The 15,762-nt window shown below is 41.0% G+C and overlaps 1 protein-coding gene and 1 long non-coding RNA gene across 3 annotated transcripts in view; both read left to right on the plus strand.

Annotated features, from left to right (window-relative positions):
- Window positions 1–886: 886 nt before the first annotated feature.
- On the plus strand, window positions 887–13,016 carry LOC138975538 (ADP-ribose pyrophosphatase, mitochondrial-like). Of its 2 annotated transcripts, XM_070348246.1 has the most exons (9): window positions 914–1,024; window positions 1,884–1,995; window positions 2,414–2,661; window positions 3,375–3,461; window positions 4,012–4,098; window positions 4,721–4,826; window positions 5,886–6,029; window positions 9,278–9,395; window positions 11,309–13,016. In XM_070348246.1, exons 2-9 carry the CDS (start codon window positions 1,948–1,950, stop codon window positions 11,419–11,421), a joined length of 951 nt encoding a protein of 316 aa, XP_070204347.1. In that variant the 5' UTR covers window positions 914–1,024; window positions 1,884–1,947; the 3' UTR covers window positions 11,422–13,016. The 2 variants fall into 2 exon arrangements, with proteins under 2 accessions (XP_070204348.1, XP_070204347.1); XM_070348247.1 differs by lacking the exon at window positions 1,884–1,995 and having other exon boundaries at window positions 887–1,024.
- Window positions 13,017–13,073: 57 nt separating this feature from the next.
- The window catches only part of LOC138975554 (uncharacterized), a 324,129-nt gene continuing 321,440 nt past the window's right edge, over window positions 13,074–15,762 (plus strand). Inside the window, exon 1 of the long non-coding RNA XR_011458678.1 lies at window positions 13,074–14,743. This is a non-coding gene — a long non-coding RNA (uncharacterized lncRNA). The remainder of the gene's footprint in view (window positions 14,744–15,762) is intronic.

Raw genomic sequence — 15,762 nt, forward strand, 5'->3', positions numbered from 1 at the left:
CAAGCTGAAGTCGGATGTGCTGGGCCTGACTTGTCAGGCGCGTAACGGCAGCACAACGCATCTACGCTCACATGACAGACAACAATGGAAATGACTCTCGATATGGTGCTCGTCCGTTGGAGACCCACCAGGGTGGAAAGCGAACGACGAAGAAGAAGAAGAAGAAGAAGAACTAGCGAGAGGTCTGGCACACCTTTGACGCCGTCATCTTGGCCCTGCCGCGTCATATAGTACCCCCTCGATTTATACTCGAGACTGAAATGTTGTTTCCTGGTAAAATTAATGAAGTGAAATTATTTAAGGACGTAAAGCGTGTCAGTTTTTTGCACGCGAAGAACATTGGTGGTGAAATTTAATAGATTTCACCCCAAAAATCGATTTCTTCGAAAACGTGTACCGAGTGGTTACGCCCCTTGAATGAGAAGGGTAACATTTTAGGATGAATTAAATTTCTAAGTTAAATAAAAAAAAATTGGTTGGGCTAATTTGGCCCCATGAATGCCAGTGAAGGTACCCAAGATCGCTCATCAGTACTATCGAAGGGTGTTTTTTTGTTCAGTGTGGAGTTTATACAGGATCAACGAGGCCGAGAATCGTGATTATATGACGGCAGGGCCAAGATGACGGCGGCGTCAGTCACACCGGGACTGACTGCTCAGTGAAACACGTGCTCCGGTCCACGTGTTTCCGAAAGACCCCTCGCTAGTGATTGGTCCTTCCTTTGTTTGTCGGAGGTTTTGCAAGAAAAGGTCACCTTTCCACAAAACCTACAAACCCGAAGGAGTTATTTCCAAAAATCGTCTTGAATTCACGTTTTTTTTTAATAGAGCATTCAGTGTTCAGTCCAACAAATATTTCCAGACCACCTTTATTTCTATAGACAGCACTTACCTCCCCTCGTGTGTTCAACGCGGAAATGACGACAGAGATTTACTGTGGTGTGTTACTGTGTTCGATAGTGTGCGAGTACCTTACTTTCGTGGAATCTTGTTCTTCGCACGTAGAGGAGCTCTATTGTTCTTAGGTAATGAAAAGTAGATTACCGTAAATTGTTTTGTTCAACTGCGAATGATCAAGTAGCAGACTCGTCTGAAATTTGTGGAAGGGGATGATGTTTCCCGTTAGAATTCACCTCACTGATACCGGACGATTTCGATTCCAAACTTGAACTCGAACAAGTTTATGTAGTACTAGTAGGCATAATAAGTAGATGGGCATTTTAGTGGATACTTAATACTACATATGAGAATACTTTTGATTAAGGCATGTCTTGTAATTGAAGTGTAAGCGAACAGTAATGTTTAAACCGATATAACATACTAGAAGAGAAACGGAATCAAGAGTGACTGAGTGTGTTGCGTATGAAACTGAAAGTGGATGAGTCAGTTTCACTTTTAGACTTTCTGCTTGCGTTTGTAGTCCCGCCCACTTTTCTAAGAAATTTCAAAAACATTACGAAATACAACGCAGGGGCTCACATCCACGTCGGACATCGGACATACACGGATCTATTTTCCAAATGTCCTATACATTTTTCATGCAAGAGGACGTCCTATTGTTTTTGTCACAAAGAGGTCATTGTCCGATTATGCTTTCATTTGATCGGGAAAATGTCAGTACTTTTTAATTTACAGTAGTTTGATTTGCTACGATGTGTCTCTCCAAGCAGACAAAACCATGCTGTTAGTGCACGTTTTGTTTCATTGTTTTTGTTTTTTCGGGACAAATGTCCCATCGTTTTTGCATTGTTCAGGACATTTGTCCTATGCCATCTCTCATGGATGTGAGCCCCTGAGTCAACGCTTGACTTGATTCATGTTTTTGTAGGCAGTGTGGTGGTTCTTTCTTCTGACTGACACTGACAGAGCTCTTCCATTTTGCAGGTGTGCAAGTTCACCAGAAAGTGCTAACTTTGGCTAAGTGGCCACAGTGATCTTATATTCGTGAATGAGTCCTTTGAGACATTGTCTTCGCAGTCTGCACAAGTGCTGTCGTGTAAAGTTTGTTTTCTGCTTCCGGCGAGAATAGATTTTGGCCAAGGATTATAGCAAGAGATCAAAATAGTGACGTTATGTTAATTGTTAAGTATTAGGATCGAAAACAATACAGAATTTCCCCCTCCCTAAGTGCTTTTCATATGCTTGTGATTGTGAAGAAAATGGCATGTAGATGAAAAAGAGTGTTAAAAAAAAGCTATTGTATTTTGTAATCATAGTTTTTGTAAAATTGTGTAAACACATTCAGGTTTGAAAGGGGGATTAGGGAGGGTGGAGTTATTATAAACTTAAGACTTGAGATGACTGTATGACTATGACTATAAAGATCTATAGTATAAATCAGTAAATTGCAGTGCAACTGATTAGTTGATTTGACTCAAGAGTGAAATTTGCAACATTTCCTGTGTCTTCGGCAGCTTGACTGGTGCAGTGGAGGGCGTGTCAGCATGACGCAACAATGTATCCACGTCAAAGCCAGGTGTCCAGTGTATCCTCGTACGGAGAATACAGAAAATCCGATCAAACGGTTTGAAGTGCCTGATGACAAGGTTCCATGGAAGGTTGCCTTTCCAAAATATGATCCTCCTGTTTACACTGCACCTTCAGTCGCAAAACAACCAGTATGGGCAGATGTGGACGTTCTAAATAAAGATAATAAAAACAAGTGAGTGTTACGGTTAAGTGGTGTTCGCATGGCAGACTTTGTACCCACTTTCAGTCGGCGCCAAGTCAAATCTAAAAGTAGTAAAATCGCTGCCCCTATGAACAGCGCAAATGCGCAAACTAGTTTTAAGTGGCGATTCTCGCCTGACTTGAAGGCCAGTGCAGCTATCGGAGCTACCTCCTAATGAGGTAAAAGCAGTTTGGCTAGAGCTAACCAATCAGTAAGCGCAGTAAGAAAAGTCTGCGCGAAATCTTTGCCAAGAGACAGTCGAGACAAGCAGTACTAGACTGAGTTTTGGAGTCGGTGCTAAATCGTACCTAAATCGCAAGTAACAATGGTGCAATGCTGATTGTGTTGCTTAGGCCTAAACAAAAAATAGGTGTGGTTACGGTAACCCGACCTACCCTATTTTTAGGGGCCGACCCTATAACTTTTTTTTTACATTTGTCAACAACAACAAAATGAGTGCAGAAAACGCAATGAAAGCGAAAGCGCTCGAGTCGCACACTTATTTCCCTGTCAAGTAGGTTTAATTTGTACACATTAGAAAAAAAAGTAAAAATAAAAGTGATTGCCTACCTTCCTAAATCCTATCCTATTTTTTTTGGCTATGTTACCTTAACCACACCTATTTTTTTTTTGGCCTTACCTTCAAAATGAAAGTGTGTAAGATGAATATTGATCAACCAGCACATTCTTTTGTTTTATCACAGAACACCAAAATGGAACAGTTTAGATGGGAAGATCAACCGCAAAAGTCACGAAGGAAGATACGAGATAAATAGCTGTGGTTGCCCCAAGTAAGAGCACTTACTGTTTGTGTCTGTCACTGACTGTGTCTTGTGTCTGTCTATATCAAACTATCCCTATTATATATCAGTTCCCCTTATTCTGTGTCTCGATCTGTCTCCAAAATATTGATTCTTCTTCTTGCGTTCGCCGCTTTCTTCATGGTTGGCGTTGATGCGTGGTACCATGGTTTATTAGAGTGCGCCGTGCAGCCCAGTACCTCCGTCTTCAGCACTAAGTATGATGTCTTTGTTTTTTGATCATCTAATCTATGTGTGTGTCTGTTAGCTTTTTTCATCTTTGCAATTTCTTGGTTATATTTCTATCCAGGATGTGTGTGTGTGTGTGTGTACACAGTTTGGTGTGCATTGAGTTTTTAAGCTATCATGGTTCTTTGTCATGGCTGGTTGACATGAATAATACATGTTTGACATTTTCCAATAGTATTATGCAATTGTCATTGATTTTCTTGACATCCACGCCATCTTGATAGACACTTTTTAAAAAAAATTAAATGTTGCTTCAGATAAAGTTGATTTTATTCTTGTTACTTGTGCACAGGAATCCACATGGACGAACAGGGCTGAAGGGCAGGGGTTTGCTGGGCCGATGGGGACCTAACCATGCAGCAGATCCCATTGTAACAAGGTAACCTTGTTTTCTTTTTTGTAGCCGTAGGAGGTAAAATAAAGAAAAACTGAGATGACAAAACTGTGATGGTGTGTGATACTTTTGAAGACCTCCAGGGGCCCGGTAGCTCAGCTGGTAGAGCACTGGACTTGTGATCCGAGGGTCGCAGGTTCAAATTTGGGCCGGGCCGGACACGGGTCAACTTTATGTGCAGACTCAAGACGGTATCCTTGTCCCACCCCCGTGTCACCACAGTGGCATGTAAAAGACCTCGGTCATTCTGTCATAAGTGCAGGTGGCTGATTACACCTAAACACACATACACCTGGGTAGCGCGACTGATGTTGACCCCAATTTCCCAGCAATGAGACAATACAGTAATAAAATTTAAAAAAAGAAAGAGATGAAAAGGAAGGAAGGGAGTCTTAAAATGGAGGTACAGTTACATACATCATGAGCAGAAAATAGGGAAAGCTATGTTATATTTTTAGCGGCTCTCGTTTGCCAGGGAGTAAGCAACTCAAACTTCCATGTGGGAAAACTCACAAGACCTTACCTAACCTCACTATATAGACATACCTTACTTTATCTACGTTTACCTTTACCTAACCTTACCTCATACATGCATGTATTGTTTCAGGTGGAAACGAGATGAGTCGGGCAAGGTGGTAGAAAAAGATGGGAAGAAAGTAGCACAATTTATCGCTGTCCAGAGAAGAGACAACAACGAATGGGCATTGCCTGGGGTGAGTGTGTGAACATGATCTGTTTTGCTCAGCCCTGAAAGTGGCAAGTATTTTACTCGCCATGGCAAGTAGAAACATGTAACTGGCAAGTAGAAATGCTAATCTACTCGCCAAATGTGAGTTCAATTGCTGAAACAAATGGTTGATTTGGCGAGTAAAATTTGCTCTCTGGCTAGTAAAATTTGCTTTCTGGCTAGTAAATTTTGAGAGGCACTAGCCAAAGGCTTACAAGTGCAGCATTTTTTGGACTTTTACTGATTCAGGGCTATATGCTCTGAGCAGTTCTAGACTAAGAAGCAAAAAACACAAGCAATGAGATGCAGCAAACAACTCTCACTCTGCACAGATTGCAAACCAGCTATTGGTTTTTGGTATATATGTCAAAGTGTAAGTGTAAGACAGCCAAAGAAACGGTGTGGCCAAGTTCCAATTTTGTGCCGGTTGGTCCCTGTTTCTTTTTTCTTTTTTTGTGCCTGTTTGTTTCAGAGAGCTTAGATCTTCTTCTTCTTGTCGTTCGCCTAGGTTACACTTGGAGTCCAGCTCTGGTTATGAAGCTGGTGGTCTCATGTAGAGCCTCCACAGGTGGAGAGCTTAGATAATGATGTGTTTTGTAAACCAGTCATTGCCTTGTGAAAAGCTGACAGATCTTTGATGGTGAACACGATCGTTTACACAGAAAGAAAGGTGCCTTTAAACTTAAAACAATCGCCTGAACTTTTATGGCCCTTGTGGCAAATTTGCCAAAGAGAAAATGTGACCCTCCACCACGAAATGAGTCGCATGTCACCTCGCGCGGTTCTGCGCTAGGCTTAATATAAGTTCGGGGAGTGTCTGGTAACAGTGTGGCGGTCACCTTAGTCACAGGCTTATAACTCAAACAGTGTTCGCTCTTTTCTAAAACGGATTTCACCACTGGATAGAGCATAAAAAACTCTTTAGGAAAATGTAAAAAATATGAAAATCGTGCAAAGGTGACATGCGACTCATTCCATGGTGGAGGGTCACAAATAGACCTTAACATCCATGTGGTCGTAACTGTACCTCACTATGTGTTGTCAGGGCATGGTGGATGCAGGGGAGGTCATCACAACAACAATAAGGAGGGAGTTTGGAGAGGAAGCGCTCAACACGCTTCAAGCCACGCCGGAAGAAATAAAACAAATAGAGCAGCACACCAATGAACTGTTTGCGAAAGGAACAGAGGTGAGAGAACTGCTTATAAGCAGGCATGAGACTTTTGTTATTTTTAAAGTTCAAGAGATTATTGTAAGCTTTTGCATCATTTTTGCAAAACAATTTACAGGTGGTGGTTTGTGTGTGTCATGGGGGGGTCATGCATTCAGGCTTTTCTCAACCTGTGACACTTTTTTTGTGGTGTATTTATTTGGTCAGGCATCTTGTTTTGAATTTTTCTGGTACCATTTTCAGGGATGTCATTAGGCGTCGGACATCGGACATAGACTGATTAAAAGGCTCAAATGTCCGATTCACATAGCCGCATGGCGGTCAGATGTCCTATCGTTTTCAACTGAGCGGAGTCCTTGTCCGATTAAAAACTCCATTCCTTCGGACAACGCGTTATTTTGTTATTTTCATTTCAAGATAAAAATCTTCAAAAAGCGACCGAGTACTCTTGCGTACAGGTGTACTGAAGTTGTGCAGTGCAGATCTTACGTTTTTCGAACCGTTTGCGGTATGAGCCGATTGGGTACACCTGTCTACAGCACACTAGTTTGGAGTACGGGAGACAACTCTAACTGACCAAGGCTCACATCTGATTTAATTTGCTTTCGGTTAGAGATGAAGCGCAGGGCGCTGAATTATATCACCGAAAAAAACTAAAGCCTGCCAAAGAACAGCAAAAGCTGAACACGTTTGGCGTTTCAACGGCATCGTGTGAAACATTAGGGCCAAGAACATGGGAAAACACGGCTAGCATTATTCTGGAAAATGACAGTGCCAATGACAGTGTCGCCACTGAAACCTCCACAATTACGGAAAGTAAAGTTTCGTCACTTGTAGATGGTGTCGGTATAGCAGGAAATTCACACGAACGGTCCTTTAATAAGGTTAACTATTCATGGCTGACCCTGTTTAGTACTAGTTGGTTAGACCTTTGACAGCAAAGAGGCCATAGGCAAATCGTTTTGTCGAATCTGTCAAGAAAAAGCTCTGTCAGGAAATCATGCAGTTTGTGTGCCAATCAAAGTAAGAGTGCTGAAGTTTTTATTTGTTTCTTTCTTTTTGTGTGTGTCCTGTTTGAAACTAAAGTAATAAAACAATATACGCACACAATGTTGGTGCATATACTGATACTAGAGGAATACCCGGCTTCGCCGGGGTGAATCGCGAGACAGAGACAGACAGCGTGGCGGTTCATCACAATCACCTCTGCAGGCGAAGTCCTGTCAAACGGGATTGAGAATTTTAGAGCTTATTTCTTAGCCCTATATTATCTGTTGTGGCTTCTCAAATGCCAGAACATACAGACAGACAAAAGCCGCTAGACCCCATCACAAACAGAACTCTACAATCCACAGGTTTTTGCCCACACACACACACACAAACACACACACAGAGAAGCCGTGTATATAAATATGTATATCTATATCTATAAATATATAGAGATAGGTGAGAGTGTATTTTTCGCGTGGCTATAAATTGATTCGACCTTTTCACTTTGACAGTAAGAACAACTTACGGGTGCAAGGGAAGCGTTCTGGACAGCGCAGTGACATTCTAAAAATAGAACCTCAGAAACGGGAATTTGGGGTGAACGGCGCGAGACAGAGACAGACAGCGTGGCGGTTCACCACAATCACCTTTGAAGGCGAAGTCCTGTCAAACGGGATTGAGAATTTTAGAGCTTATTTCTTAGCCCTATATTATCTGCTGTGGCTTCTCACATGCCAGAACATACTGACAGACAAAAGCCGCTAGACCACATCACAAACAGAACTCTACAATACACAGGTTTTTGCCCACACACACACACAAACACACACACACACACAGAGAAGCCGTATATATATATGCATATCTGTATCTATAAATATATAGAGATAGGTGAGAGTGTATTTTTCGCGTGGCTATAAATTGATTCGACCTTTTCACTTTGACAGTAAGAACAACTTACGGGTGCAAGGGAAGCGTTGTGGACAGCGCAGTGGACAGCGCAGTGACATTCTAAAAATAGTAATAGTAACTTACAACTGAACGGGAAAGCCACACGAAGGAAGGGAGATAAACGCCAAACACTGGAGAAGATAAGGAAGAGTTACTTATAATGGTGAAATGAACACAAAAACCAAAATCAGTTCAGCGCTGCGCGCTGAGAGCACGTGTTGAAATATCTCATCGATGATATTGTGTCCGGGGTGTAGCTGAATACGGTGTCCAAATTTGAAAAAGATCCACCGAGAACTTTGGCTTTGGTGTGTCGGTATGGGGGCCCGGGTAGCTGAGGTGGAACCAAAATAGCTGAGGTTGAACCAAAATCGGTTCAGCGCTGCGCGCTGAGAGCACGTGTTGAAATATCGACCAGGTTGTGTCGTGTCCCGGGTCTACCTGAATATGCCCACCAAATTTGAAGCAGATCCATCGAGAACTTTGGCCGTGCATGGCGAATACACAAATACACAGACACACACACAGACACACACACAGACACAAGTCGTATATATATATAGATGTGTGTGTGCACATGATTTTGCGTTTTGCACAAAATTATGATGTCCCATTCAAATTTCTGTCCTTTGTCGCTGCCCTACACGCCACCAGGCGTGAAAGGCAGTAAGTAAGTAAGTATTCAAATTTCTGAAAGCAGTCAAATGTCCTATTGATGCCGAAGAGCTCAGGACATTTGTCCTATAAGTATGAATTTGTGGCAACATCCCTGCATTTTGAATTGCTCTGTATCACTCAGTGAGTTAAATCGGTCCATTGTTTTGTTGCTGTGCAAAATATTAAGTTGCAGTCTTATAAGGTGCTTCAGGCTTGAGGACAAAAAAACAGTACATTTATGCATTTAAACCCCTTGCAACTATATTTATTTTCCTCAGAAAATTGTAGCAGGGTTTGGTTTGTGACTGAAAGACCGCTATTCATGTTAATACTTTTTATTCTCTCAGGTGCAAGGAGACGAACTAACTGTTTGTTGAACGCTTGCTTCCCTTTGCTATTAGATTTCGTCACAGTCGCATAATTTTGTTCTTGTCGTTAAGATATACTAATGTTATTTAATAACTATTTTTGTCTTTATTGAGAACGCTTACTTTTTTTTTTATATGCGATCTCCTCAGACGCACATTATTTTTATTTTGTGTCGTTTTAGATATACCGTGCTTATGTGGATGACCCTCGTAACTAATTTTGTTTTTATTGAGAATGCTTACTTTTTGTTCTTATCATATCTCCTTAGGTTTACATTATTTTTGTGTGTGTTGTTTCAGATATACCGTGGTTACGTGGACGACCCCCGCAACACTGACAACGCCTGGATGGAAACCTGCGCCATGAACTTCCATGACCAGCAAGGAGACAGTGTGGCCAAGTTCAAATTCTGTGCCGGTTGGTTTCCGTTTCATTCGCCTGCGTGTTTGTTTCACTTTCAACATGGGTGGGATTCTTCCGGAAATCCAGATTCGATTATGGCCTCTTTTTACATTTAGTCAAGTTTTGACTAAATGTTTTAACATAGAGGGGGAATCGAGACGAGGGTCGTGGTGTGGGTGTGTGTGTGTGTTTGTGTGTTTGTGTGTGTGTGTGTGTGTGTGTGTGTGTGTGTGTGTGTGTGTGTGTGTGTGTATGTGTGTGTACAGCGGTTCAGAGTAAACTACTGGACCGATCTTTATGAAATTTTACATGAGAGTTCCTGGGTATGATATCCCCGGACGTTTTTTCATTTTTTTAATAAATGTCTTTGATGACGTCATATCCGGCATTTTGTAAAAGTTGAGGCGGCACTGTCACACCCTCATTTTTCAATAAAATTGATTGAAATTTTGGCCAAGCAATCTTCGACGAAGGCCGGACTTTGGTATTGCATTTCAGCTTGGAGGCTTACAAATTAATTAATGACTTTGGTCATTAAAAATCTGAAAATTGTAATTAAAGGCACAGTGCAGCTCACAGCCTTCGTTTTGCGTTTTTGTTGCTGCTGAGTGCATTTACAGTTCAAAAATCCTCCTATGGTAGTAAAACAAACCCAAAACTACCCAACGACGACATCTGTGAAGCTCGACAGTTTCTTGTTCACGCGAGTGCGTAAATTAACCTAGTTATTACGTGGTGTTTGGTCGGAGTTCGATTCAACTTGAGTGATTCCGGCCTCCATTTTGTTTTACACAAACTCATAATGATGTCTGACATAGTTTGCTAGTGACTGTATTTTTGTGCATGATGTGGTGATCTACCTGATCTAAATTTAGATCCAAAAATAGGTCAAGACCAGCCGGGTCCGAGTACGAAATTAATTCGTAAAAAAATCGCAGTTCTTGACTCTTTGGGTGCAAGTCAATGAAACTTGGTAGTTCTTCTAACGGATAGCTGCCTGAGGTATGACTAAAAGCCCCTGGATTTGACAAGTTCAGTACCTTTAAAATTATGTTTTTATAAAACGATCCAAATTTACGTTTATTTTATTCTTCATCATTTTCTGATTCCAAAAACATATAAATATGTTATATTCGGATTAAAAACAAGCTCTGAAAATTAGAAATATAAAAATTATGATTAAAATTAAATTTCCAAAATCGATTTAAAAACAATTTCATCTTATTCCTTGTCCGTTCCTGATTCCAAAAACATATAGATATGATATGTTTGGATTAAAAACACGTTAAGAAAGTTAAAAAGAAAAGCGTGCTATCCTCCTCAGCGCAACCGCTACCGGGCTTTTCTGGATTGTTAATTTCACTGCCTTTGCCACGAGCGGTGGACAGACGATGCTACGAGTGTACGGTCTTGCAGAAAAAATGCAATGCGTTCAGTTTCATTCTGTGAGTTCGATTGAGCTTGACTAAATGTTGTATTTTCGCCTTACGCGACTTGTTTTTCTCTCTTTTTGTTCGTTTTTTGTTCGGTTGAGGTTCAGAATGCATGACATTTTTCAGTCCCACCCATGCTTTCAATGAGCTTAGTCAATTGTTACTCTAGGTATTTTGTTAGTCAGTAATTGTGTCAAACAGCACTAGGATACAGCCCAGAAAAAAGTCAGATTATAGTAACAAAGCAATTTGATAACAAAAACTCTCAGTTGCCATCAAGGCTGGTAGTACTGACCTGTCCGTGTTTTTCTTTCTAGTATTTCCATATAAAGCCAGTAAGATAATGTAACAAGAAGCAGATTTTTAGCATTTTCAAAGCTGAAGAGATCATCTATGAGAATGTTTTAATATTATTGTCATTGTAATTTATAGCGTTCGGACTTCTTTATAGTGATTTCATACCTTCTGACGTGTTTTGATGTTTGGGATTGACAGGGGATGACGCCGTGGGCGTTCAGTGGTTAGACCTTGACGGCAGTCTTCAACTCTACGCCAGTCATGTCAACTTCATGATGGAAACGGCCAAGAAACTGAATGCAAGCTGGTAACGCCTCCACCCAATTCTTGTGTTCCACAGACTCAACACTGCTGCTACAACTTTGTCTAGAATCATGATTTGTATTTTCTATGCTCTCTTGCCTGAATGCTGTGACATTCAGACGTACACATTTGTATTTTTTTAATGTTTTTTTGTGTGCAAATGATGGATATGAAATTGTGATGTATATTTGCTTAAGAACTTAACTAGAATGACATAGCGGTATTGTTTGTGTTTTTTCCATTTGTTTTGCTGTCCGGGCTGACAATATAAACGTGTGATCGACAAGAAAAAGAAGTTTGTGTTTTGTTGTTGTTAATGGTGTGTTTTTTTTTTAATGAGGTATGTGAAAGTGTGACGTATAGTTGTGTAAGATTTGCGTACAATGGACATAAAACTGTATGGCATAACATTTGGCTTACTTGGGTTTTTTTTCTTTCTTTTTTTAAATGATGGATTATGGAAGCATGACATATAGTTTGATAAGAATCAGGATGACGTATGTATTTCTATTGTTTTTATATTTAAATGTTGGATATGAAAGTGTAGAGTAATGTTTTTGTCATGGCGTAAAAAGTATACATGTACTCGCACTGCATTTCTTCCGTGAAAAATGGGAAAGTGGGATGTTTAGTGTTTGTGTACTATTTTAGGTATGGTGTTAGCAGAGCAAGTTGGAAGCCAAAGAAAAAATATGTTATTTATCATAACATGCCTAACAGAATTAAGGTTTGCAGGTAGGAAGAATTTTGTTCCAGCTGCTGTTGCTGTGGGCATGGTAGATGCTTGATTTAAAAAAAATCATTTTAGCAACTATAAATCATATTTTGTTCAGCGTTTAACATTTGGGTATAAATTTGCAGGGTCCATGTTGTTTGCAAAGCTGACATATTATTTATTGGTTAGTGGGTGTGTCTGTGCATAAGCGTATGTATATCAACATGCGGTGTGATATGTTTGTATTCTGTCGGTTGTAATGAACCCCTTTGATGTAATGGGTTTTTTATGCTTGTGTCATGCACAAACAGAACACACTGAATTTTGTTTGATAAGCATGAATGTACTATTTGTTGGCATGAGCTCAATGATATTTGCTGTTGTTTAAAGGATGTTAAACATAGGCCTGTACTTCTTACATTTGACTATATTTTTTTTACTTGTGGTAGTTTCTGGTTCTGTATTATGGACATATGTGCTTCAGCCATAATACTGATAAGTTATGCTTTGAATTGCATTACTGTGGCATCAAATCATGCACAGACAAATCTGACATGTAATAACCACTGATAGTAGAGTACATGTACAAGTTAGAGGTGCTGTATTCATGGTGAGTAGCAAGTTTATGGGTGTGCTTTTTTTCTGCCACATACCTTTTATGACTTGCACAGTCTGTGTGTGTGTTGAGCGAGTACATATATTTTGGCTAATGAATCAGGCTATGTTTAATTTTGTGATGACTCTTTTGCTAAAAGCTTGTTTCTGACATTTGTTGGTGTGGTCGGTATTGCAGAGCTGCCAACCGTTACGCTTTGTGCCCAGCATGCTACGTTTTAAGACAAATTGCTACGCTGTTACGCCAAACTTAAAATTGATACGCTCAAACAAATAATCTAAACATGCAACAGTTCGCTCTTTCTTGTTAGTCCTGGCACTCATTTTTACATTTAGTCAAGTTTTGACTAAATGTTTTAACATAGAGGGGGGAATCGAGACGAGGGTCGTGGTGTATGTGTGTGTGTGTCTGTGTCTGTGTCTGTGTCTGTGCGTGTGTAGAGCGATTCAGACCAAACTACTGAACCGATCTTTATGAACTTTGACATGAGAGTTCCTGGGAATGATATCCCCGGACGTTGTTTTCTTTTTTTTCGATAAATACTTTTGATGACGTCATATCCGGCTTTTTGTAAAAGTTGAGGCGGCACTGTCACACCCTCATTTTTCAATTAAATTGATTGAAATTTTGGCAAAGCAATCTTCGACGAAGGCCGGGGTTTGGTATTGCATTTCAGCTTGGTGGCTTAAAAACTAATGAGTGAGTTTGGTCATTAAAAATCGGAAACTTCTAATTAAAATTATTTTCTTTTTAAACGATCCAAAAACAATTTCATCTTATTCTTCATCATTTTCTGATTTCAAAAACATATACATATGTTGTACAGTAGTCCCTTCCATTTCCGGCCCTTTCGTGGGCGTGAACCTGCCCGGAGCGGCCAGCTTTCCCATGACTAATGAGTTTTCCTTCTATAATTGACTCTTAATGGCCGTTAACCTGTCTGACGCGGTCAACGGTCACTCATTTTTGCCCTAAGGTGCCCCTCTTACTCGACAGGAGAGGCCACTTAACAGCCACTTGTCACTTTCGCGGGCGAGCGCCTGTGGCTCTCCCCGCCCACCCGTGTGTGTGTGTGTGTGTGTGTGTGTGTTGTGTGCACAGACGGCACAGCACGAGCAGACGACATGAATACTTGCGCATGCGCAAACTGTAAATACAGACATGCGCATACATGTACATTTACGGCAGTCACTTCCGGATCGATCACAGCTGATGTGAGTTTGAAACACTTGTTTATCTGACACTCAAATACATATATAATAATCCAAACAACACACATAGAAACATACGAAACAATAGCTTAGCCAGGACGATCGAGTTAAACACGCAAATAATTAAGATGTATAAACGAAAACAAAACTAACAGAGACAATGAATCGGCGGCTCGTGGATGATCGCTTTCTTTTCTTCATGAAAACTTGATCGTGTTTTTGGGTTTTTTTTGGAGGAGGAGGGGGCCTGTAATGAACGGCCACCTGATATTTGCGGTCACCTTTGCAATGACTAATGGGTGACCGGATATGGCAGGTACTACTGTATTTGGATTAAAAACAAGCTCTGAAAATTACAAATATAAAAATTATGATCAAAATTAAATTTCCGAAATCGATTTAAAAACAATTTCATCTTATTCCTTGTCGGTTCCTGATTCCAAAAACATATAGATATGATATGTTAGGATTAAAAAAACGTTCACAGAGTTAAAAAGAATAGAGATATAGAAAAGCGTGCTATCCTCCTCAGCGCAACCGCTACCGCGCTTTTCTGGATTGTTAATTTCACTGCCTTTGCCACGAGCGGTGGACAGACGATGCTGCGAGTGTACGGTCTTGCGGAAAAAATGCAATTCGTTCATTTTAATTCTGTGAGTTCGACTGAGCTTGACTAAATGTTGTATTTTCGCCTTACGCGACTTGTTTATTCTCACTCAGTGCAGCGGTCAGAATATGGGTCATAAAACATTGTCCACACTGAAAAGTGGCACTGCAGACACTCTATTGTCCACTCTGAAAAGTGGCACTGCAGACACTCTCTATTGGCCACACTGACAAGTGGCACTGCAGTCTCTATTGACCACACTGAAAAGTGGCACTGCAGACACTCTCTATTGTCCACACTGAAAAGTGGCACTGCAGACACTCTCTATTGTCCACACTGAAAAGTGGCACTGCAGACACTCTCTATTGTCCACACTGAAAAGTGGCACTGCAGACACTCTCTATTGGCCACACTGAAAAGTGGCACTGCAAACACTCTCTATTGTCCACACTGAAAAGTGACACTGCAGACACTCTCTATTGTCCACACTGAAAAGTGACACTGCAGACACTCTCTATTGTCCACACTGACAAGTGGCACTGCAGACACTCTCTATTGTCCACACTGAAAAGTGGCACTGCAGACACTCTCTATTGTCCACACTGACAAGTGGCACTGCAGACACTCTCTATTGTCCACACTGAAAAGTGGCACTGCAGACACTCTCTATTGTCCACACTGACAAGTGGCACTGCAGACACTCTATTGTCCACACTGAAAAGTGGCACTGCAGACACTCTCTATTGTCCACACTGACAAGTGGCACTGCAGACACTCTATTGTCCACACTGAAAAGTGGCACTGCAGACACTCTCTATTGTCCACACTGAAAAGTGACACTGCAGACACTCTATTGTCCACACTGAAAAGTGGCACTGCAGACACTCTCTATTGTCCACACTGAAAAGTGGCACTGCAGACACTCTATTGTCCACACTGAAAAGTGGCACTGCAGACACTCTATTGTCCACACTGAAAAGTGGCACTGCAGACACTCTCTATTGTCCACACTGAAAAGTGGCACTGCAGACACTCTATTGTCCAAACTGAAAAGTGGCACTGCAGACACTCTCTATTGTCCACACTGAAAAATGGCACTGCAGACACTCTCTATTGTCCACACTGAAAAGTGGCACTGCAGACACTCTCTATTGTCCACACTGAAAAGTGGCACTGCAGACACTCTCTATTGTCCACACT

The sequence above is a fragment of the Littorina saxatilis genome, linkage group LG9 (genome assembly GCF_037325665.1).
Source record: "Littorina saxatilis isolate snail1 linkage group LG9, US_GU_Lsax_2.0, whole genome shotgun sequence".
NCBI classification, from domain to species: Eukaryota; Metazoa; Mollusca; class Gastropoda; order Littorinimorpha; family Littorinidae; genus Littorina; species Littorina saxatilis.